General features: G+C 35.9%; 2 protein-coding genes across 4 annotated transcripts in view; both read left to right on the top strand.

Moving 5' to 3' along the window:
- INTS2 (integrator complex subunit 2) overlaps positions 1-9,653 on the top strand; it is a 59,803-nt gene extending 50,150 nt beyond the window's left edge. For all 3 annotated transcript variants that reach the window (XM_060646561.3, XM_060646560.3, XM_078437379.2), the window contains 6 exons: positions 1,381-1,579; positions 5,453-5,704; positions 6,061-6,168; positions 6,555-6,660; positions 8,036-8,212; positions 8,326-9,653. In XM_060646561.3, the coding sequence (XP_060502544.1) occupies positions 1,381-1,579; positions 5,453-5,704; positions 6,061-6,168; positions 6,555-6,660; positions 8,036-8,212; positions 8,326-8,495 (1,012 nt within the window). In that variant the 3' untranslated portion in view covers positions 8,496-9,653. The remainder of the gene's footprint in view (positions 1-1,380; positions 1,580-5,452; positions 5,705-6,060; positions 6,169-6,554; positions 6,661-8,035; positions 8,213-8,325) is intronic.
- Positions 9,654-11,914: 2,261 nt separating this feature from the next.
- The window catches only part of BRIP1 (BRCA1 interacting DNA helicase 1), a 210,880-nt gene continuing 198,126 nt past the window's right edge, over positions 11,915-24,668 (top strand). The window contains 4 exon segments of the mRNA XM_081791236.1: positions 11,915-12,209; positions 13,672-13,791; positions 15,333-15,444; positions 17,045-17,218. Coding sequence (XP_081647362.1) covers positions 13,699-13,791; positions 15,333-15,444; positions 17,045-17,218 — 379 coding nt within the window. The 5' untranslated portion in view covers positions 11,915-12,209; positions 13,672-13,698.

The raw sequence follows: 24,668 nt of genomic DNA, 5'->3' as shown, positions 1-24,668 counted from the left end.
ATAAGTAGAAATACTTTTTTCCCCAGTGGTTTAAAAAAAACACAAGTCATACATTGTAGGTATTATTTTGTTCTTTTAAAAAAAAACTTAGTGTTGTTTATATGTTTTCCATATTGATATGCATAGTTCTACCTCATTTGTTTTAACTTCTGCATAGTATTCCATATGTAAATTACTAGGCCTGTCCTCCAGAAACTCTGATTTGAAATTTTGGAATGGAGCTTGAGTTGTTTTTGTTTTGTTTTGTTTTGTTTTGCTTTATTCAAATAAGTACCCCAGATTATTCTCTTTAATTTTAGGAAACATTGCCATAGTTTTTTAACGATTGACATATTTTTTTTTCACTGTGAATACACAGATGTTTATTATAGAAAATTTGGACATTTCAGAAAAACCATGGATATATTATTGATGAACATTTAAGCTGTTTGCATTGTTTCACAGTTATAAACACAGCTATACTGCCTGCTTATGCACACATGCTAGTTCCCTCCGTGATAGACTGAGAAGTGACATTTTCCAGTTATTCTAAGGGCTTGGCTTTTTAAATTTTAGTGGTTACTAATTTGTCTTTTTTGTTGTTTTCTTTCTTTTTTTTTTTTTAAAGTTTATTTATTTTTGATAGAGGGAGAGTGTGGGCGGGGAGGGCAGAGAGAGAGAGGGACACAGAATCCGAAGCGGGCTCCAGGCTCTGAGCTGTCAGCACAGAGCCTGATGCAGGGCACGAACTCACAAACTGTGAGATCATGACCTGAGGCAAAGTCGGACGCTTAACCGACTGAACCACCCAGGCGCCCATTTATATTTCTTATATTTGTTCTTATCTCATTTAAATTTAATCTGTAACATTCTTTTAGGAATGAATAACTATATTCTTTTATAGATAAGGAAACTGAGGCTCAGAAAATAACTTACTCCAGGTCAAGTGGATGAAGAACTTTTGGAATACAGAGTTGTCGTGCTCCAAAGAAGAAACAAGAGTAGAAAGAATTAACTATTGTGTTCTAATCTCCTTCATGTTATCGATAATAGAATATTTCTCTTTGAGGACAGCTGCTTCACAGGTTCATTATCTAAGAGATTTACTGGTAGTGTCAACGTTTGCAAAAAAGGAATCTTGTCTCTAGGGCATACATTTATATTTGATTTTAGCTGATAAGATGGAATAGTTAATACTTAAAATATTTTCAATATAATCTTGAAATACAGAGGTTAAGACAAATATATTAAACTTTTATGTTTAGAATAAATATTTCAGTGGGAAAAGTGTTACTACTCTTTTTAGTTTTTTTCAGGTACTGTTCAGGACTGATTGATCATGTTCTGGCTAATTTATAAATTTATTTCTTTCTCAACTATTTTTCTTTTTTCTGTGTTTAGATGCCCGCCACTGATGGATATCACTCTACACATGTTGAATGGATACCTTCTTGCATCCAAAGCCTATCTTAGCGCTCATCTGAAGGAAACAGCAGAGCAAGATAGGCCTTCTCAGAATAATACAATAGGCTTAGTTGGGCAAACTGATGGCCCAGAAGTTACCAGAGAAGAATTGAAAAATGCATTACTGGCTGCTCAGGTAATAAAATAGAATTTAGTCTAGAAAGGCATGAGCTTCTGTCTTAATATAATGAGTTAAATAGATGTTATTTGATAGCCCTCTGTGTACAATGGTGACATATTATGAATTTCTTTTTTTTTTTTTTTAATGTTTATTTATTTTGAGAGAGAGAGAGACAGAGAGACAGAATGTGAATGGGGGAGGGTCAGAGAGAGACGGAGACACAGAATCAGGCTCCAGGCTCTGAGCTGTCAGCACAGAGCCTGATGCGGGGCCTGAACCCACAAACTGCGAGATCATGACCTAAGCCGAAGTCGGACACTTAACCAACTGAGCGCCCACCCAGGTGCCCCATGAATTTCTTACATTACAGAATGTATTATAATGGTATTACCTTTGCCACTGAATATCAAATGGACTGTATTACTAAAATTAGGAATAATCTTTATGATATTAGGTTAATAGCCATTTATTTTATTTTATTTTATTTTATTTTATTTTATTTTATTTTATTTATTTTTTGGTTAACAGCCGTTTAAACAAGATTTACATTTTAATAAAATATAAAACTTTTGTTTCTTAAAATCAAATGGTGGAGACAAATAGAACAAGAAGTATATATATAATAAAATGTCATGTAGTGGTAAATAGTATGACAACATAAGGAGTTTGGTTTTATATTTAGAAAAGTTTTATAACAATGTAGAATTTTACTGAAACCTTAAGTAGTCATTTTTTGAATAAGACAGGTGATGTGAGATGATTAAATGTTAAACAATTTGAAGTCTTTAAAGTAGAAATGTTTTCTTATTTTGAAATATATTTTCTGAGGGACACCTGGGTGGCTCAGTCAGTTGAGAATCTGACTCTTTTTTTTTTAGGCTTTTGTTTATATATTTTAGGAAAGAGAGAGAGTGAGAGCAAGTAGGGGAGAGGCAGAGAGATAGAGGCAAAGAGAATCCCGAGTAGGCTCCACACTATCAGCGCAGAGCCTGACACAGGGCTCAGTCTTATGAATCATGAGATCATGACCTGAGCCAAGGTCCGGAGTCAGACACTTAATCAACTGAGCCACCCAGGCACCCCAAGCGTCTGAGTCTTGATTTCAGCTCTGGTCATGATCCCAGGATCGTGGGATCAAGCCCCGTGTTGGGCTCCGTGCTGAGTGTGGAGCCTGCTTAAGATTCTCTCTCTCTTTCTGCCCCTCTCCCTCCCTCACGTGCTTTTTCTCTCTCTAAAATAAAATAAAGAGCAACCAAAAAACAAAAACAAAAGCTGGAACCGAGATATATTTTTTGAAATATTTTCATTGGCAGTTAATGGAATTCGAATAATAATATAAGTCCACAGTCCCTTATCTGTGATACAGAAATCCAAAAAACTATGAAAACCGAAGCATTTTTTTGGTAATTCAGTTGGCAGAAAAACCTGACCTGATGTGGTCTCATTTGTGACCTGAATTGATATGAAGCTATTTATGGCCTTATCCCACTTATTTGTGAATATTGTTCTGCTGTAGAAATGTGAATATGTTTGACTGCAGTGTGTGCTACCCTAGTCTCTGCTGGAGGTATTATATAATATTAAAAAGAATTCTGGGGGCACCTGGCTGGCTCAGTCAGTGGAGCATGCGACTCTTGATCTTGGGGTCGTGAGTTTGAGCCCCATGTTGGGCATAGAGCTTTCTTAAAAAAAAAAAAAAGATTTCTGAGTTCTAAAAGAAATCTGGCTCTCAGTTTCAGATAAGGGATTGAGGATTGTAATAGCTGCCATTTACATAATGCTTGTTATATGCTGAATGCTATTCTAATTTCTTTATATATTTAATTTAATTTATATATAATTATATATGTAATATATATGTTACATATTATTTATATAATTTATATTATATATTTAATCTAATACTAATCTAAGTTCTTTATCTTATTTAATCTTCACAGCCAATCTGTGAGGTATGGAGTATTATCATCTCCATTTTTATAGATTAGGAAAATAAGACTTAGGGAGGTTAAGTCACTTGCTCAAGGCCACACATTTAGTAAGTGGCAGAGCTAGTATTCAAGCCTGGGTAGTCTGGCACCAGAGTCTACAAACAAAAACACAACAAATCAATAACAACCCCAAACCAAAAACCCTTCAACCCAAGAATTATAAAGTAAAGCTAACCTTACTTCATTAATGATTATAATGTAAGGCTAACCTTACTTTATGATCAAGTTCTGAAAACAGTTAGGTGAAGTAATTGTTTTCTTCCATTCCAGGCAATGGCTATCTTCCAGAGATAGATACATCATGTTGTGTGTGTGTGTGTGTGTGTGTGTGTGTGTGTGTATTTTTTTTTTTTAACTTTTTCCTGCTAGGTAAGAGTGATTATAGCTCTCCTTTATATGTAGGGGCATTGAGTAGATCACCCTCAGGAAATTACTGTTCTATGAAATGACACTCAAGCTTGTAGACTGAGCAACAATGAGTTGTACAGGTGGAATAGATCGTAAGGCAGAACTTTTCCTTGCAAAACCAGGGTCTTAAAGAGCTCATCTTCAAATTAAAAGGGAAAAAGAGCTTTAGGAGGTGACTTTTAGGCATTAATTATTAACCACCATCTTCAGAGGAATTAATTAGTTGGTGAGAAAAAAGGCCAGGTGAGAAAAAGAGGAGAGTGCAGGATAGGATCTTTGGAAATGTAGGAATTTAAGAGAAAGGAAAGGAGATTCTGGTAGAAGTTATTTTTTGCTTAGGGCCTGTTTTGGATGTCATCGAATCAGAATACTCTTCTAGTAGATATTCTTAAACTGGAGTCCATGGATCTACCTTAGTGATATGTGACTACCCTGAAATTATATATTTGTTTACATTTTAATTTTTTTAAAGCTTTTATTTAAATTCTAGTTAGTTAAGATATAGTGTATTGTTGAGTTCAGGAGTAGAATTTAATGATTCATCACTTGCATATAACATCCAGTGTTCATCTCCAGTGTTCATCACAAGTGCCCTCCTTAATGCCCATCACCCATTTTGCTCATCCCCCACCCAGCTCCCTTCCAGCAAATCCTGTTTGTTCTCTGTAGTTAAGAGTCTTTTATGGGTGTGCCTCCCTCTCTTTTTTCCCCCCCTTACCCCTGTGTTCATCTTTTTTTTGTGTGTGTGTTTATTTTTGAGAGAGAGACACAGTATGAGCAGGGGAGATACAGAGAGAGGGAGACATAGAATCTGAAGCAGGCTCCAGGCTCTGAGCTGTCAGCACAGAGCCCGAGGAGGAGCTCAAACTCACAGACCTGACCGTGAGATCTTGACCTGAGCTGAAGTCAGACGCTTAACCAACTGAGCCACCCAGGCGCCCCACCCCCCTTTTTTTAATTAATTTTTTTTTTGAGAGAGAGAAGTTTGCAAGTGGGGGAGGGTCAGAGGGAGAACGGAGATAAAGAAGCTCAAGCAGTCTCCACACCCAGTGTAGAGCCACCGCAGGGCTCTGTCTCAACAACCATAAGTGAGATCATGACTTGAGCCAAAATCAAGAGTCGGATGCTTAACATACTGAGCCATTCAGGCACCTGTTTTGTTTCTTAAATTCCACATGAGTGTAATCATATGGTATTTGTCTTTCTTTGGCTTATTTTGCTTAGCATAATGTTTACATGTTCATTTTTATACACAGAAGGTGTGTAGTTTTCTTCAGAGACTTAAAAGGGTCCTGAACAAGGACCCTAAACAAGGTGAGAATCGCTACCCTATAGATTGTTCACGTTTGCTTTTAAAAGTACCTCTTTTTTTTTTTTTTTTTTAAAGAAGTTAATTTACTACTTTTGTTCATGTGAAAACAAAATTAGATTTGGTTTTCAAACAAAATTTTCAGAAACTTCTTCAATTCACTGTTTTATTTGGTTGTAGGATAGTGCAGCTGTCCAGATTCTCTTGGAGATTTGCTTACCTACTGAAGAAGAAAAAGCAAAGGGTGTCAATCCAGACAGCTTGCTAAGGAATGTTCAAAGTGTTATTACTACTAGTGCTTCAAATAAGGGAATGGAGGAAGGAGAAGACAATTTGCTCTGTAACCTTCGAGAAGTTCAGTGCCTTATCTGTTGTCTGTTACACCAGATGTACATTGCTGATCCCAACATTGCTAAACTTGTTCACTTTCAGGTGTGTTTTCAAAGAATGATGCTTTATGGTTGAACTTTATTTTTGAGGGAGGGGGAGTGCTTTGATTATAAAGTTAATAAGGATCAGTCAGAAATTGGAGATCACATAAATGATCATAGTCCTTTTTAATAGGGAAAAAAAAATCCATATTTTTTAGATTTTATTTCAGACTAACATGTTTAATTTATCTCTGTTCTAGTGCACCAGAAAGGCGAAATGCCAGGATATATGTAAGGCATAGTAGCCTTCTGAGCAACTTTTACATAAAGGAAGAAAAACATTCCTGTGTATTTTTCTCTGTATTTGGCTTATAGTTTTTTTATTTCTAACTTTTCCCCCCTTTCTTGTTGTGATAGGGTTATCCTTGTGAACTTCTACCTCTGACAGTCGCAGGTATTCCATCTATGCACATCTGTCTGGATTTCATACCTGAGCTTATTGCACAGCCAGAACTTGAAAAACAGGTAATGAGCATTTTGGAGCTTTAGGAAAATTTTAATCTCCAGTCTTTAGTTGTCAAGCATTTAACAATTTAATACTTTTTAAAAAAACAAATTTTTTTTTTTAATATTTATTTTTGAGAGAGAGAGAGAGAGAGAGAGAGAGACAGAGAGCGAGCATGAGTGGAGGAGGGGCAGAGAGAGAGGGGGACACAGAATCCGAAGCAGGATCCAGGCTCTGAGCTGTCAGCACAGAGCCTGATGCGGGGCTCGAACTCATGAGCCATGAGTTCATGACCTGAGCCGAAGTCTGACACTCAACCGACTGAGCCACCAAGGCGCCCCAAATTTAACAGTTTAATACTTAAGGATTCTTCAGAAACATGTAACATTTTGGTTTTGTATTGCAGATATTTGCTATCCAGCTGCTTTCTCATTTGTGTATCCAGTATGCATTACCAAAGTCACTTAGTGTGGCTCGCTTAGCTGTGAATGTCATGGGAACTTTGCTAACAGGTGTGTAGCCAACGAGCATCAATAATAACAACTTCTAACATAAAGTAGTACATATTTTTCTGAATTCAGTAGCACGATGTTTTCTGTGTTACTAGTAGTTTATGCCATCTCTTTATTCTTTTGAAAAATTTTCTGTTACAAATATAATTTACAGTGAAGAGGAGATGAATAGGTAAGCAAATAGCATCTTTTATTTTGTGAATGAATGTATATAGATGTAAGTAAATATAATAAGCTTTCCACATTTTATGAATGAAAATCAGATCTGCTTTCTGATTGTAATTATGTCAATAGAAGACAAGTTGCAATTTATTACAACTGCTTAGTTACAATTTATTTCAAATGTAATCATAATGTATAAATAAGAGATAAATATATAAGTTGTTTCCTTAAGTTTTAAAACCTACTTTAATATTTTACTCACTGTCTGGTTTGTAGAGTTAAATGGTATGAAAATAAACTAAAAAATATGAACTATATATTACTTGGCAACCAAAAAGAATGAAATCTTGACATTTGGATGTCAACTAGACATATGGATGGAACTAGAGGGTATTATGCTAAGCAAAATTAGTTGGAGAAAGACCAATATCATATGATTTCACTCATATGAGGACTTTACGATACAAAACAGATGAACATAAGGGAAGGGAAGCAAAAATAATAGAAAAACCGGGAGGGGGACAAAACATATGACACTCTTAAATATAGAGAACAAACAGAGGGTTGCTGGGGGCGATGGGGAAGAGGGGATAGGCCAAATAGGTAAGGGGCATTAAGGAATCTACTCCTGAAATCATTGTTGAACCATATGGTAACTAACTTGGATGTAAATTAATAAATAAATAATAAAAAAGAAAAAAATAAAAGATATGGACTATAATTCAATCTTTTAACGTTACGCCTTAGTTAATTTTATATTCTTTCTTAGTGCTCCTATACTACTTTATTGATTTTTCTTTTTATTGTATTCACCTCATGTTATGATTAGTTTTCGTGGTTAAGAGCTTTAACTGCCTGAGTTCAGTCCCAAGTCCATCACTAACTGGCATGTAGCCTTGAACAAGTTTCTTAATATAAGGTTTATTTAAGAGTTTTCCTCCTTTATAAAAGAGGTATCATCATAATACTTTCCTCGTTCATAAAACTGTGAGAATTAAATAATACTTGTAATGCACTTAACACAGTGCTTGGGAGTAAGAATTTATGTTGGATGATGGCTGACTATTACATTAGATTGTAAACTCCTTGAAGGCAGGGATCAGCCATGTCTTAGAAAACTTAGTACAGAGCATGGTACTTAATATATTTAGTAGGCCATGTACATTGAATTTATATCTGTAAAGTAAAAAGTTGTTTAACTTCTTTCCAACAGTTTTAACGCAGGCTAAGCGTTATGCTTTTTTCATGCCAACTCTGCCAAGTTTGGTCTCTTTTTGTCGAGCATTTCCTCCCCTGTATGAGGATATTATGTCTTTGCTGATCCAAATAGGGCAAGTCTGTGCCTCTGATGTTGCCACTCAGACAAGAGACATTGATCCAATTATTACACGTAAGTAGTAACTTATTTTCAAAGTTGTTTTAATATATCAAAGAAAAAGGCCAAAATCCTTTGCAGATTCCTTGCCTTAATTAATTCATTTTTTTTTTTCCTTATGTTTCTAGGTCTTCAACAAATAAAGGAGAAACCGAGTGGATGGTCTGGAATCTGTAAAGATCCATCTTACAAAAATGGATCTGGGGACACTGGAAGTATGGATCCTGATGTACAGCTCTGTCATTGTATTGAAAGCACAATAATTGAAATAATAAACATGAGTGTTAGTGGAATTTAAAAAAAAAGTAAAACAAAAAAGTGAAGCTGTTTGCTGCATATACTCAATACAAATCTGCATCTTATAACAACTTTAAACTGAATGGGAACAGTAACGTCTTGGAATCATTAAACGATTCATTTCAACATGAATATAATTTAGAACTCTCTTAAGAATTGCGCTTGCTTGTATTTGATTGGCAGTTCTTTGGATCTACTTTGCTGGTATGTTTATATTGTAGCAGCAGAGCTTCTTTTGTTGTTTTTTGTTTGTTTGTTTGTTTGTTTGTTTTTTCCTATTGGGAGCACATTTAAGAACTCCTTATTGGAAGGTGAATTTGGCCTTGTATTTAGCATTTGCAATAAAGGAAAAGTGCCATGCCTTTAACTTAATTTCTTATAAAGATGAGTGGGTAGCCCTAGTTTATGGCTGTCAGCTCGTAACAGTGTGACAATGATGCAATGATGAGAGGGAGAAAAAGGGAAGGGAGACTTCAGGAAAAATTAGTTTAAATACCTGATAGAAATTGCTAAAACTTGCAATGCAAGTAATTACAGATGAGAATTTTAAGATTTTACATATTTGCTTCAATTTTTACTAATATGTAGACATATGTTTAAAGAGATACTTGAATAATTTGGAATTTTAAGATACTGGTTTAAAAGAAACATCTTTGTGCATAGAAGAACCTGAAAAGAGATCTCATTTTGTTGTTGTTTTTTTTAATTTATTTTTATAATGCTTTACTAACTTACCTAGTGGTCAGTGGTGGGAAATACATTGGTATCTAATTAAAGTTTAGGGCAGTAAAACGCACTAGATTGAAGTGCTCTTGGTGTACCATTAGGATTATAATTCATATCTTAATTTTAGAAGATCTCTGAATAAAAAAATAAACAGTATTTCGACCTAAGGAAAAATTAAAAAGTGTAAAGTACCATGTGGGTGAAGGATTTTGCAGTTGTGTTAGTAACTTCCATTGATTAGGCAGATGCATTCAGGTAACCCATAATCCTAATTTTTCCCCCCTTAATTAAATATCCAACATAGAAGGTACTTTGCTTTCTGAGAAATACCTGAATGACACACTCCTCCCAACCTCTCCAGTCCCCTGCTTTGAAACAGACCTCTTCACTTGTATAAGAAATTAGGTAGACTAATAAGAAAGTGTGGTTTTTTTTAAGAAAAGAAACTTAACCTTAGTCTTTTCAGTAGTGTATAGGCACATCTCATTTTCCTCCTTTGTAAAATGGAATTACTACTGGCCCTACCTCATAAGGGTATTATATGAGAACTAATTTGTAGCTATTTCAAATCATGAAGTACACAGCATCACAGATGATAGAATATTTATACCTTTTATTAGATGCTTAATGTTCAATTAAGTAATTTTGATGCAAAAAGTAAAAGCATACACTTAAAAAATACCGTAAGAATTTTCATATTTTTAAAGAAAGCAGTTTTATAGTCTTTTAAGATTAAATACAACTGCTCCTGTTTTGTTTTGTTTAGTTTTTAAACAGAGGCTTTGGAATATTTTGTGAGTACGTAACTTCTAGGAGTTCAGAAAATGTTGAAATGTTTTCTAACTAAATGCAGTGCACATTCCTGGATCAATTTTCAAAGACTGGTCAAAACCTGCTGTGTTAAAATAACATATGCTGTTTTTCATCAGATTTGTTGATGATGTAAATAAAATGTGTAAATATATTAGTAAATGTTAATATTCATGTATTTTAAGTTAAGGTTAAGATTTGTCACAATGTGATTTTTTTTTTATTCAGGTGAAAACAGATGTGTGCAACTATTTTGAATATTGGTTTATAAACATTCATATTCTTTATCAAATGAATTTGTAGTTTTTGTGTTTCATTTCACTGCAGCTAACTTGAAAGGGACATTTCAAGGTACTGGAATCTAGGGGTCACTGGCTCCAGGGTTTATGTGTGTCCCTTTCTGTTATGCCACATACATCAAATGACAATACAAAGTTATAGTCAGTTGAGAGCCTTAGGAATTTAGGAACAGAAAATCAGAATAGTTACCTTGGAGCAGTTACTTAAAAGACTGGATGTTTAAAAAATATTTTAAATTAAAAGAAATTAAAAACAATTTGTAAATGCAGAATAGCAATTTGAAGGTATTTTAAGGACTTATTTTTTATATATTATCCTTCATTCCACTGTCTTAACAAATTACATTTTTTGTACTTTCCCTTCATCTTTGCTTATGCACACACATTTGTCATATAATGTAAGTAGTGGTACCCACTAATGGTATACGGTTTGGAGTCTGCTTTTTTTCATTTAATTTTATATGGAATTGTTTTTTGCAAGTTGTTTAATTTTTATAATTACAATTCATAGTGATTTAGTTTTATAATTATTGGCTTCATGATGATTGAATTGGTATATTATAACCATCTTCCTATTACTATACGGAAGTTTATTATTTTTTTCAGTACTACAATAGGCGCTGTTATCAACTGAGGTATTATTACTTTTTATTAATTTTAGATTACTTATTTAGGATAAATTTATGAGTCTGAGAGGGCCAAATTAAAGGGTAGAATTTTTTTTCATGACTGTAAGTATTGTCATTTGGGGACGATGTAGTAAAAATGCAAACAAATCCTGCTGCTCCCTCCTGGAGCAAACCTCTCTCCCAAACCAGTTTCTCGAATTTGAGAAAATGTCTCAGGTTTTGCTTTTTTGGACACTAGTATTTTAATCAAGTTTAGCCCATACAGAACTTTTTAAAAATAACAATTCAGAGGGATCATGATTAACCTACTTTTGAGGAACTTTAAGTGTACTTCTTGGCAAAGAATAAACTGGCCTTTAAGGGCCAGAAGGTGGATGAGCCACAATAGAAGGTAGAGGTTACCTGGTGCCGGAAGACCTCGAGAGCGTTTGTCTGGTTTAATTTGGTATCGGAGAAAGCCTTGAGTATTATGAGATACTGTAGCCGGTTGTCATCGAACCTTTTCTCCTGGTTTGGCTCAGTCTGGCAATTCCCGCTTCAAGTCTCTATACCCTGACTGCTTATAAAGTTAGAATTTGAATTAAGTGGCACTGATGAGTGCTCGGAGAACTCGGCAAGACTTAAAGGTGTTTTCTCTATGTTAGTCTACGGACTTTAAGAATACAGACTTTGAGTTTCCAAGAAAGCTATACACAGGTTAAATCACCAGTTTCAAAAAGTCAAACAAAGAGAACTCTTTTCCTTTAAATCCCTGAGATTTGGACGAGTCGTTCACGCTTTGGGTAGTTCCCCTTCCGGTGTCGCCACTTACCTTGGGCCTACTTTTACTGCGGAGGCTTCCATTGGATGCCAGAGTCCTCGCCCCCCTAAACTCCCGCCAGGACTGGTTGTTTCATTTCTGGTCTTGGCGTCTGATTGGTTGTCTGAGCTCGTCCGGCGATTGGATGTCGGGAGTTAAGGGGTGGGAGGCGGGAATTCGTCCGGGAGAGCGTGGTTGAGGTGACTGATGAGGGTTGGAGAGGAAAGCTACAGCCGCTCGGAGCCCGCGACCAGGCATGGGTGGTAGCAGCCCCCTGAGGGAAAGAGGCTTGTGACCTTTCTTCTTTGTCAGCGCTCCACTGTATTTTTTTTTTTTTTTTTTTTTTTTTTTTTTTTTTTGCGGATATAGCTTTCCTTTTCTTCTGCGAAGGAAAAGCTTTCCTTTTCTTCTGCCTAGCGCTGTAGGCGTTTCTTCGGTTTTCCCCTGGACAGGCAAGTCTGTCTCCCTTGCCCGGGAGTGCGCGAAATCTGCGGCAAGGCTGCTTCCGCTTTCGCCCTACCGCCTTGCTGGCTGGTCGGTGTTGATTGGATCAGCCAGGGCGTCTGGAATCTCTGCGGGCTGAGGGAGGAGGAAAGTATGAGGACGGAAACTTGGGGAGAAGGGGAGCCTGTCCTCCCTTGATGGGAGCGGAGGCCCGTTAGGCGGCCGGGAGCGACAGGCAGATACTTGTGGTTTGTTTTGGTTTTATTTGTTTTACTCAGTGTGCGTGGGAAGCTACCCCGTTTTGAGATGCCTGTTGCCACAATTGGGGCGGGGGATGGATTGATTTGAAGGTCATATCTGAGTAACTAGAAGGTCATATCTGAGTAAAAGTTAATTACAATTTTTTTTTCACTATTGCAAAGTGGTACCGATGTATATCAGTCCCTCCCTACCCCGCCCCTTTTCAGTTATTTCCTCAGGATATATTTCTGGGAATGAGAAGTCTATAGACCCTTTTTAGAAAAATTCAGTCATGGCACAGAAACTTCATAGATCCCAGTTTCTGGATTATATATGTCGTAGGTTAAGAAAAGGTGGTTTAGAATTGTATCTATGTATCTTAGGTTAAGAAAAGGTGGTTTAAAGTAGATCATTTCCTCTGTGTACCCATACTGAAGTTTGCGTACATTTCTGTACATTGTTATTCTTAATTCAGTGCCTGGCTAATTTTCATGAAAACCCGATCAGGTGGGTAGTGTTATTTCCATTTCACAGATGAAGAAATAAGCTCTGAGAGGTTAAGTGATACAGAGGAATTTATTTTTTAACGTTTATCTATTTTTGAGACAGAGAGAGACAGAGCATGAACGGGGGTGGGTCAGAGAGAGGGAGACAGAATCTGAAACAGGCTCCAGGCTCGGAGCTGTCAGCATAGAGCCCGACTCGGGGCTCGAACTCACAGACCGCGAGATCATGACCTGAGCCGAAGTCGGCCGCCCAACCGACTGAGCCACCCAGGCGCCCCTCACACAGAGGAATTTAAATGTAGGTTTGCCTTACTCCAAACTCATCTTCTTTTCATTATACCCCCCTGACCTTTAAAGAAGAATTATTGGGCACCTACTAAGTGTCAGGCCATTGTTATTACAGATAAGGATCTTAGTCTATAGAAGTGAAGAGACATGATCAAGGTAACATATCTGAGTTGTTTTCAGAACCTGGTCTAGAACCTGTACTTTCTAGTTCCTAGTCCACAGCTTTGGCAGAGCATGGATGAAAATCGACATTTGTCAGATTCCAAGACATGCTCTCAACTGTTGTGATTTATAAGACTAGGAAATTTTTTTTACTTCCATTTGTTTTGTTTAAACATTTATTCCAATTTTTATTTCCAGACATCTGTCCTAATGTTGGGTATCTGGTTTTCTTTGAGTGGTATTGTTTCAATATTGATTTTCATTTCTGTTGCAGTTAGGAATCTGAAGTAAAGAATAAAGCATGATGGCTTCAATGTCTGAATATACAATTGGTGGGGTGAAAATTACCTTTCCTTATAAAGCTTACCCATCGCAGCTTGCTATGATGAATTCTGTAAGTATTTTTTTTTTAATGTTTTATTTATTTTTGAGAGAGAGAGCATGAGTGAGGGAGGGACAAAGAGAAAGGGGGACAGAAGATCCCAAGAGGGATATACCCTGAGAGCAGCAAGCCTGATGCAGGGCTCGAACTCATAGACTATGAGATCATGACTTGAGCCGAAGTCAGACAACCAACTGAGCCACCCAGGCGCCCCCTGTAAGTATTTTTCAATAGATATTTTAAGTCTTTATTAAGATACATATGTTTATAATTCATAAGGCTACATTCATTTTCTCAGATAGTAAATGGATTGAAAATATTTGCCTGCTTCGTTGAAGAACATCTAACCCTTGGAAAAATAATACCACTGCTAAACCATATATGTCCATGGATATAATGGAGGCAAAGGAGAACATTCTGAAAAATATTCTCAGCTCATTTGGAACTTCTATTTACTTTGCAGAATTACTGCTTTCTATGAAGTATTTGCTGTCTATTACACAGACTAGTATATTTTTTTGAGACTGTTTATATAGGCAATATGCAAACTTAAGGAAACCAACTTTGTTAAATACCAATATTTTACTATATTTACTTTATACTTTGTTTACGAGTGTAATAGAGTATTTATTTTACGTAGTTTAAATGTTACATAATGATACGATACTATACCTATCTTTGTGCAGAACTTTTTTTTCTCTTCACATATTTAAAATGTAGGCCTGGTGATTGTTAATCCATTTTACATGCTATATAGCATTCCATTATATGAGTATACCAGAATTTTTTTCTATTTTCCTTTTGATAGACTTCTAAATTGTTTACATTCTCTAGCAATTATAAACAATGTTGCTTTGAACTTTATTATTCATGTTTCCTTGTGTTCATGTGGGTAAAATTTGGAGTATATACATAGTACTGTACATGCTGGAGTTGGGTATTTTCAACTTTATTAGGAATCATTAGTTTTTGTGCAAAGTGTACAGGGGTGCCTGAGTGGCTCAGTTGGTTAAGCATCCAACCCTGGGTTTCAGCTCAGGTCAAGATCTCACAGTTCATGAGTTTGAGCTCCGTGTTGGTCTCTGTGCTGCCAGTATGGAGCCTGCTTGGGATTCCCTGTCTTTCTCTGCCCTTCCCTCACTTGTGTGCTCTCTCTCTCTCTCTCTCAAAATAAATAAATAAACTTAAATAATAACAATAACAACAGAAACCAAAGTGGTTATAACAGTTTACACTCCCATGAGCAGTAGCCTCCCTTGTTTTTATCAAAAATATTCATGTACTATATTCTAGTTTTACAGAAACCGTTAAGGCACAAATTGCTTTTTTTCATTTCTTTTTTGCTTGATATGCTTTTTAGGGCCATCATAATTTTAGGGAGAGATATAAAGGAATAAAGTTTAGATTTCATTAAACATGGGTTCTTGCTTCTGCTCTTGCTGTGCTCCCTTAAGTACAACCTTATTTCTCATTGTTGTATTTGTACTTCTCCTGGAGAGATAGCCTATGAAGTAAATTGCTTATTGATTTTTTCATTGTTTTTGTGTCCATAGATTGTCAGAGGATTAAATAGTAAGCAACATTGTTTACTGGAGAGCCCTACAGGAAGTGGGAAAAGTGTAGCCTTACTTTGTTCTGCTTTAGCATGGCAACAATCTTTTAATGGTAAGTAGTTGTTGATATTTTCAGGTTCCTTATTGGGACCTGAAAAAAATATTTTAATAAATTACTTTTTATCCTGAATGGTTCAACCATGTTCTAGCTAATTTAAGTGTGGATTCTCTTTTAAGATATTTCTTTATAAGTTAAATATCTTCCAAAAGAGTTTCAATAGAGCAAAATATGTTCAGTTAATTATGAAACAATTTTGAGCATAACGTAGTCCTTTATTTGATGATTCATAGTATGCACAGGAATCTTGGAATGCTTAGAGTTATTATGAAAATGATTATGATAATTTGTATTTAAAAGATGCAAGAGATTGGCCTGTAATGGTGTATAATATACACAAATAATTTGAGTAAATCCTTTAATGTATTTGCTTATCTGTCCCTTCCTCACAACATTAGAACATGGAATATATAAAGGAAACATTCTAATCGATTTTTCTACTTGTTTGGATGCCATATAAGCAAAAGTTTATTGTAATATTGTTTTCATGAATACATATTTTTTTTCCATTACTTTTATTTGCTAACAAAGGCCTAGTATATTGACTTTTATAAAAGACTAGCTGATGTACATAATGAATCCGAAATGCAGTATTGGATATGTTTTAGTTACATAATTAAATGGATTTGACCTAAAGTATTAGGAGAATTTAAAGTTAACCAGGAGTGTGTGTAGGTAGGTATATATGTTTTTATGTGTGTGTCTTTTGAAGGGAAATCTACTTATAAGACTCTTAAAAATGAACAGTAAATATTTTATAACTTTTGTTCATTCTGATTGTTACTGATAATCTTTGGGGAAAAATGAGATAATCTGTTAATAATTTAAAATTTTAGTGGGAGACCAAAATGTAGAATTAGTAGTATTTATGTAGTACAGATGGGAAAATAATGTCATTACTGCTTATAGAGAATAATTATTCACCTTTTTTTTTTTTTTTTTTTTTTTAGTCTCTATGAATTGTGTATTTATACATGTAGGCACACAATGTAGACCAATTACAATTTTGTATTTTATTTAAGTATTAAAAATTACCTGTTTTATTTAGTTTGAATATTGACCTTAAAGTATATTTTAATACATGTATCAGAATTGATACATCATGAAGCATGTTTCTATTTGAAATAGATGTATAAAGTGGAAATGACTTAACCCTTATATGTTTATGTTATTTGATGTATTGAGCTTTCAATTTCTTCATTTAAGGAAATAGCAGTAATTAAGAGTATACTTTAGGTCTTTATTTTAATCTTCCCTGCTTGATATTTTAATAAAACTTGATATAAATGAGTACTTGAGTGGTTAACATTATCTTTGACTATTACTAGATTTTTGCAATTATGTAAATTGATAACTCCCTCTATAAGTATTTATGGCATAAGTGTTTCTTGCCTGTTGTAATTTGATCCTGGAGATAGGTTGACCAACTTGCCCAGATCTGCCAGGTACTTTTCTAGTTTTAGGACTGAGAATCTTGTTTCCTAGGAAACCTCCCAATCCTGGGCAAATTGGGTGGTTGCTCATCTGAGTTGCAGAAGATTATGAATGTTTGTTAAATTAGAAATATTACAAATTGAGATTCTTTCATTTTTAGGAAAGCCAGTGGACAAAAGCTTAAGTAAAAAAGCTGAGGAACCTTTGTCATGTTGTTGTGCATGCCATTCAAAGAATTTTACAAACATTGACTTGAAACAAGGAACTTCACATCATTTCAATTGTCCAAGTACACCACCTTCTGAAAGATATGGCACTTCATCAACTTGTCAAGGTAGTTTATACTTTGCCTGGCTCTTTTGGTATCTGTGGTAGCCTTAATTATTGCTGTTATTAGATTTATCTAAGATAAATTTGGTTAGCATAATGGATTATGTATCTCCACCTAATTCTGTGGAATTATTTTCAGATAACACACAGAGTAGTCAGATATCCTTGGACTATTGTATTCTTGGCTTGACTTTTAATTTATTCAGATATTTTGCTAGTTTAAATCATTTTTTGAAGAAGGCAGTGCACAATAAATGATATTTAGAAATTGATCTTATTTGTGGTCAGTATTGTTAGAGTTTAAAAAAATAATACTGATTTGTATTGTAAGACAAAATCAGTTAGCCTCATTCGTTCATCTTTATGAATTTGCCTGAACTTCTGAGGCCAGTATATCCTCTGAGACTTTTTTTAAGTACATTAGTTTTTTTTTTTAATTGAAGTATAGTTGACACACTATTACGTACATTAGTTTCAAGTGTGCAACATAGTGATTCAAGAAGTCTAGGCATTATTCTGTGCTCACCACAAGTGTGTCTACCATTGTCACTTTAATGCTATTATAATACCATTGATTAGATTCCCTGTGCTGTACCCTTTATCCCTGTGATGTATTCATTCTGTAACTGGAAGCCTGTATGTCCCACTTCTCTCTGGCAGCCATCAGTTTGTTCTCTGTGTTTATGGGTCTGTTTCTGCTTTTCATTTATTTATTCAATTGTTTTGGTTTTTAGATTCCCCATATAAGTGAAATCATGTGGTTTTTATCTCTCTCTGACTTATTTCACTTAGTATAATACCCTCTAGGTCCATTCATGTTGTCACAAATGGCAAGATTTCATCCTTTTTTAAGGCTGAATAGAGAATCAGGTAAATTTTAAATATGATCCTTTACTAGTTCTTACTAGATTTATTTAAGAGAAGTATACTAAGAGACACCTGGCTGGCTCAGGCAGTGGAGGGTCCAATTCTTGCTTTCAGCTCAGGTCATGATCTCATGGTTCATCGATTTGAGTTCTGCTTCAGGCTCTGCACTGACAGTGCAAAGTCTACTTGGGATTCTCTCTCTCCTTCTCTCTGTCCCTCACCTGTTCTCTCCCAAAATAAAATAAACTTAAAAAAAAGAGAGAGAAATATACTAAGAATATCACAAGATTATTAATATTTAAAAGTATTTCTTTGGCTTTGAGTATATGGGAATGGTTAACCATTATTTGCCTAAGCTGAAAACCTAGGAAATATCCTGTATGCCTTGTTCTTCCATATTTCTCCATGCAAACCTCTATCTCCATTGATACTTCCTTAGTGCCAACTACCATGTTTAGTTTAGAGCATGCATTAACTTCTTGTACTGCTTTCACTCATGCCATTCTTTAATCACTGGTAGGAAGAGAGAGGTTGCTATGATTGATTTAAGTCTAAATAGTATCCATTTCCTAAAATCAAGGTTGGAGTCATCTTCCCCTAAAACACATGACTGTGGGGGCGCCTGGGTGGCTCAGTCAGTTGGGCGACCGACTTCGGCTCAGGTCATGATCTCGCAGTCTGTGAGTTTGAGCCCCGCATCGGGCTCTGTGCTGACAGCTCAGAGCCTGGAGCTTGTTTCAGATTCTGTGTCTCCCTCTCTCTCTGACCCTCCCCTGTTCATGCTCTGTCTCTCTATGTCTCAAAAATAAATAAACGTAAAAAAAAAAGTAAAATAAAAAAAAATTTATAAAAAATAAAATAAAAAATAAAAAGCTTTAAAAAAACAAAAAACACATGACTGTGTGGAGGAGGGTAGCTGTTTGAACTAAAGTATGATTCTGTTAGGAATGAGGAAGAAGTGGTTGAATACATGCTAGAGAGGTGATCATTAATGTTGTCTACACTATTCTTTTAAATTTATTCTTTAATTTATTTTTTTAAGTTTATTTTTGAGGGAGAGAGACAGAGCATGAGTAGGGGAGGACCAGAGAGAGAAGGAGACACAGAATCTGAAGCAGGCTCCAGGCTCTGAGCTGTCAGCACAGAGCCCGATGTGGAGCTTGAACTCACAGCCTGCGAAGTCGTGACCTGAGCTGAAGTGAGATGCTCAACTGACTAGGCCACCCAGGTGCCCCAATGTTTATTTATTTTTGAGAGAGAGAGAGAGAGACAAGAGTATGAGTGGCATAGGGGCAGAGAAGGGAGAGAGAGAGACACACACACAGAATCCAAAGCAGGCTCCAGGCTCCCAGCTGTCAGCACAGAGCCGGATATGGGTCTTGAACCCACAAACCATGTGATCGTGACCTGAGCTAAAGTCGGATGCTTAACCAACTGTGCCACCCAGGTGCCCCAGTGTTGTCTACACTATTTTGACCCTCAGCCCTTTTGACTTTCTTTCCATTCCTTAAGAGGGTTATGCTTTCTCTTGCCTCAGAGCCTTTGTTTATAGTGTCTCTTCTGAGGAAAATCCCATTTTCAGTTTGTTTTCCTGCTTTTCCTTTAGGTCTCAGCTTAAATGTCACTTCCTTGAAGGAGCCATACTGACCTTTCTATCAGACTAGATTTGGTTTCTGTATTATGTTCTGTCCTCTCACTGTGTACCTCTCCTTTATAGCACTTGTCATAGTTTTATTATCCATATGTCTGTATTCATCATTTATCAATCTCAGCTTCCCCTAGCAAACTATGTACTCCATGAGGTCAGGGACCATGTCAGTTTGCTTATCATTGAATCTTTAGTGCCTAGCAGAGTGCCTGGCATATAGTAGGTGCTAGCTAAAAAGATTTATTGTATGAATGAGTGGAATTGACTTTGAGATAATTATAGGAACTTTGGTTTATCTTTATATACAACCTGTTTTTTTTTAATTTTTTTTATGTTTATTTTGAGAGAGAGAGAGAGAGAGAGAGAACGAGCACGAGCATGCACAAGTGGGAGGGGCAGAGAGAAGGAGAGACAGAATCCCAAGCAGACTCCACACCACTAGCCCAGAGGCCGATGCAGGGCTCTAAATTACAAACTATGAGATCATGGCCTGAACTGAGATAAGAGTCAGGCCCTTAACTGACTGAGCCACGCAGGCGCCCCTATACAACCTGTATTTTTAAAAAAACAGCCTTATTGAAATATACCTGACATGACTATATATATGCATGGTAGGTACACTTTGATAAGTTTTGACATAGGTGTACCTTCATTAAACTTTCAGCAGCATCAAGATAGTGAACATATCCATCACCTTCAAAAGTTTTCTCATGCCCCTTTGTTATCCCTCTTTCCCAACCCTCCATGATTCACTTTCCCCAAACAACCACTGATTTGCTTTCTGTCAATATAGATTAGTTTGAATTTTCTGGAATTTATATAAATGGAATCATAGTTTGTACACTTATTTTAGCTTCTTTCACTTAACAATTCTTTTGAAATTCATCCATGTTGTTGCATGTATCAACGCTTTGTTCCTTTTTATTGTTAAGTAATTTTCTATTGTATGGATATACTACAAATGGTTTCTCCAGTCTCCTGTTGATTTATATTTGAGTTGTTTCTATTTTTAAGCTATTACATATAAAGCCACTGTGAGTATTTGTGTGTAAGTCTTTGTTATGGACATATATGCTTTCAGTTTTCTTGACTAAATACTTAGAAGTGATAGGACTAGATCATTTATGTTTAACTTTTTAAGAACCTTACAGACTGTTTCCCAAAGTGGTTTTACCTTCTTACATTCTCACCAGCAGTGGTTGGGAGTTCCCAATTCTTTATATCCTTGTCAGCACTTTTTTGCCATTCTAATAGGTATGTGGTGGTATCCCATTAAAACCCATTGTGGTTTTAATTTACATTTCCCTCATCACTTGTGACAGTTGAGCATAATTTCATGTGCTTATTAGCCTTCTATGTTATCTTCTTTTTTTTAAGGTTTTTTTTTTTTTTTTTTTAATAAAGAGAGTACTATGTGAGCAGGGGAGGGGCAGAGAGAGGGAGAGAGAGAATCCCAACCAGGTTCTGTGCTGTTAGCACAGAGACCAACTCGGGGCTCCATCCTCAATCCTGATCCCAGGAACCGTGAGATCATGACCTGAGCCAAAACCAGCAGTCGGATATGGATGCTTAACCGACTGAGCTACCCAGGTGCCCCTCTTTTTATGTTTATTGAGCGTTTGAATAGCCTCTTCAATGAATTGCCTATTTAAGTTGTTTGCCCATTTTTCTATTGGGTTGTTTCTTACTGATTTCTAGGAGATGTGTTTTGTGTTTTTTTAAAATTCTAGATAGGTCTTATTTCTTTATAATTTTATATTTTAAAGACTTAACCCCTTTGATAAACTTCTTGCGCACTGCCCTGCTATAAAGGACAGGAAGAGGGGTGCCTGGGTGACTCAGTCGGTTAGGCGTCTGACTTGGTCTCAGGTCGTGTTTTGATGGTTCATGGTTCAAGCCCCATGTCGGGCTCTATGCTGACAGCTCAGAGCCTGGAGCCTGCTTCCGGTTCTGTGTCTCCCTTTCTCTGGCCCTCCCCTGCTCATGCTTTGTCTCACTGTCTCTCTCAAAAATAAATAAACATTTAAAAAAAAAAAAAGGACAGGAAGATAAGCCTTTTTTATATGCAGGTAATGTGATTTTTTTTTTTTTTTTTTTTAACAAATTGGGTTTAATCTTATTTGACACATGGCAATTTAATTTTTCTAAAACTAAATTAATTGCTTTTGGTAGATGCTTCCTACCCTTTAATGGGCCCATACAAATTTGCCCCTTGATTTATTAGGGGCAGAGTTTCTCAATAATGGCACTATTATATTTTGAATGGGATAATTGTTTGTTATGGGGACTGTCCTATGCATTGTGGGATGTTTAGTAGCATCTCCTAGGACTCAACCCACTAGATGCCAGTAGTATCTGGCATTTTGTGACAGCCAGAAATGTCTGTGTCCAATGTCCCTGCGGGACATTGTTAAAATTGCCCTAGTTTGGAACCACTGATCTAGATTCATTTTGTGGGTATTTTACCAGTTTGACCAGAAATTGCAGAGCTCAAAATTACATGTCTTTTCTAAAATATATATGGAAATGCAGAGGACTAAGAATGGCCAAGACATTTCTCAAGAACCAGTGATAAAAACAGTTTATAGTGATTAAAACAGTTTAGTATTAGCATAGTGTAAAACCAGTGTAAAACAATAGGAAACCCAGATTCATTTCTATATGTATCTAGAAACTTGATTATTTATTGAAGTGCTTCTACAGAGTAGAGGCCTAAGGAGGGACCTTTTTAAAATTGGTACTTAGATATCCATATGGAAAAAAATGTAGATTTTTTTTTTTTTTGTAATTTGAGAGAGACAGAGAGCATGAGTGGGGGAGAGGGGCAGAGAGAGAGAATCTTAAGCAGGTTCTGTGCACAGCTCAGAGGCCTGCATGGGGCTCAATCCCAATGCCCTGGAATCATGACCTGAGCTGGAATCAAGAGTCAGATGCTCAACCAACTAAGCCACCCAGACACCCCTCCATATGGAAAAAAATTTAAATTGGTATCCTACTTTACTTCATGCACAAAAATTGATTCCAGATAGATTAAAAACCTAGTCATGAAAGGTTTTTTGTGGTTTCACATTTTAGGATTATTTGTTCTAGTTCTGTGAAAAATGCTGTTGGTATTTGACAGGGGTTGCATTAAATCTATAGATTGCTGTGGTTAGTATAGACATTTAAACAATATTTGTTCTTCCAGCTCATGAGTATGGAATGTCTTTCCATTTCTTTGCATCATTTTGAATTTCTTTCATCAATGTTTTATACTTTTCAGAGTACAGCTCTCTCACTTCTTTGGTTAAGTTTATTCCTAGATATTTTATTGTTTTTGGTGCAACTGTAAGTGGGATTGTTTTCTTAATTTCACTTTGTGCTGTTTCATTGTAAGTGTATAGGAATGCAACAGATTTCTGTACATTGATTTTGTATCCTGTGAATTTATTGAATTCATTTATCAGTAGTTTTTTGGTGGAGTCTTTAGGGTTTTCTGTATGTTATAGTATTATGTCATCTGCAAATAGTGAAAGTTCTACTTCTTATCAATTTTGATGTCTTTTATTTCTTTAGATTGTCCAATTGCTGTGGCTAGGACTTCCAATACTATGTGAATAAAGGTGGTTACACTTATTCCTGACCTTTAGGGAAAAGCTCTTAGTTTTTCATCACTGAGTATGATGTTGACTGTGGGTTTTTCATATAAGGCCTCATATTGAGATATGTTCCCTCTAGACCTACATTGCAGAGGATTTTTATCATGAATGGATGTTGTACTTTGTCAAATGCTTTTTCTGCATCTTTTGAAGTGATCATATGGCTTTTATCCTTTCTCCTATTGATGTGACATATGATGTTGATTGTTTTGCTTCGATAGCCAAAGCAATCTTGAAAAAGAAAAACAACTGGAGGTATCACAATTCCACAGTTCAAGTTATATTACAAAGCAGTAGTAATTAAAATAGTATGATACTGGTAAAAAATACACACATAGCTACATGGAATACAACAGAAAACCCAGAAATAAAACCCACAATTATGTGGATAATCTTGACAAAGGAGGAATGAGTATATACTGGAAAAAAGACCATCTCTTCACCAAATAGTGTTGGGAAAACTAGACACCCACATGCAAAAGAAAAACTGGACCATTTTCTTTCACCATACACAAACACTCAAAATGGATCAAAGACCTAAATGTAAGACCTGAAACCATAACCTTGAAGAGAGCACAGGCAATAATCTTTGACATCAGCCATAGCAATGTTTTTCTAGATTTGCCTCCTGAGGCAACAGAAATAAAAGCAAAAATAAACTATTGGAATTACACCAAAATAAAAATTTTCTGCACGGTAAGGGTAACAACCAACAAAACTAAAACGTAACCTACTTCTCCTATAGGAGAAGATATTTGCAAATGACATAACTGACAATGGGTTAGTATCCAAAATACATAGAACTGATACAACTCAATACCCAAAAGAGAATCCAATTAAAAAATGAGCAGAAGACATGAACAGATATTTCCCCAAAGAAGACAGACAGATAGATGGCTAACACACATGAAAAGATGCTCAACATCACTCATCATCAGGGAAATGCAATCAAAACCACAATATCACTTCATATCACTTCATACCTGTCAGAATAGCTAAAATCAAAAACACAAGAAACAACAGGTGTTGGTGAAGATATGGAGAAAAAGAAACCCTCTTGCATTGTTGGTGAGAATGCAAATTGGTGCAGCCACTCTGGAAAACAGTATGGAAGTTCTTCAAAAATTAAAAATAGAAATACCCTATAGTCCTGGAATTGCACTACTGAATGTTTACCCAAAATATATAAAAAACACTAATTCAGAGGTATACATGCACCCTTATGTTTATTGAAGCATTGTTTGCAATAGCCAAGCTATGGAAGCAGCCCAAGTGTCTGTAGATAGATGAATGGATAAAGA

This window comes from Panthera onca, chromosome E1 (assembly GCF_046562875.1).
Source record: "Panthera onca isolate mPanOnc1 chromosome E1, mPanOnc1 haplotype 2, whole genome shotgun sequence".
Lineage (NCBI taxonomy): Eukaryota > Metazoa > Chordata > Mammalia > Carnivora > Felidae > Panthera > Panthera onca.
The sequence above is the reverse complement of the archived record's forward strand: the minus strand, read 5'-3'. Positions and strand labels throughout refer to the sequence as shown.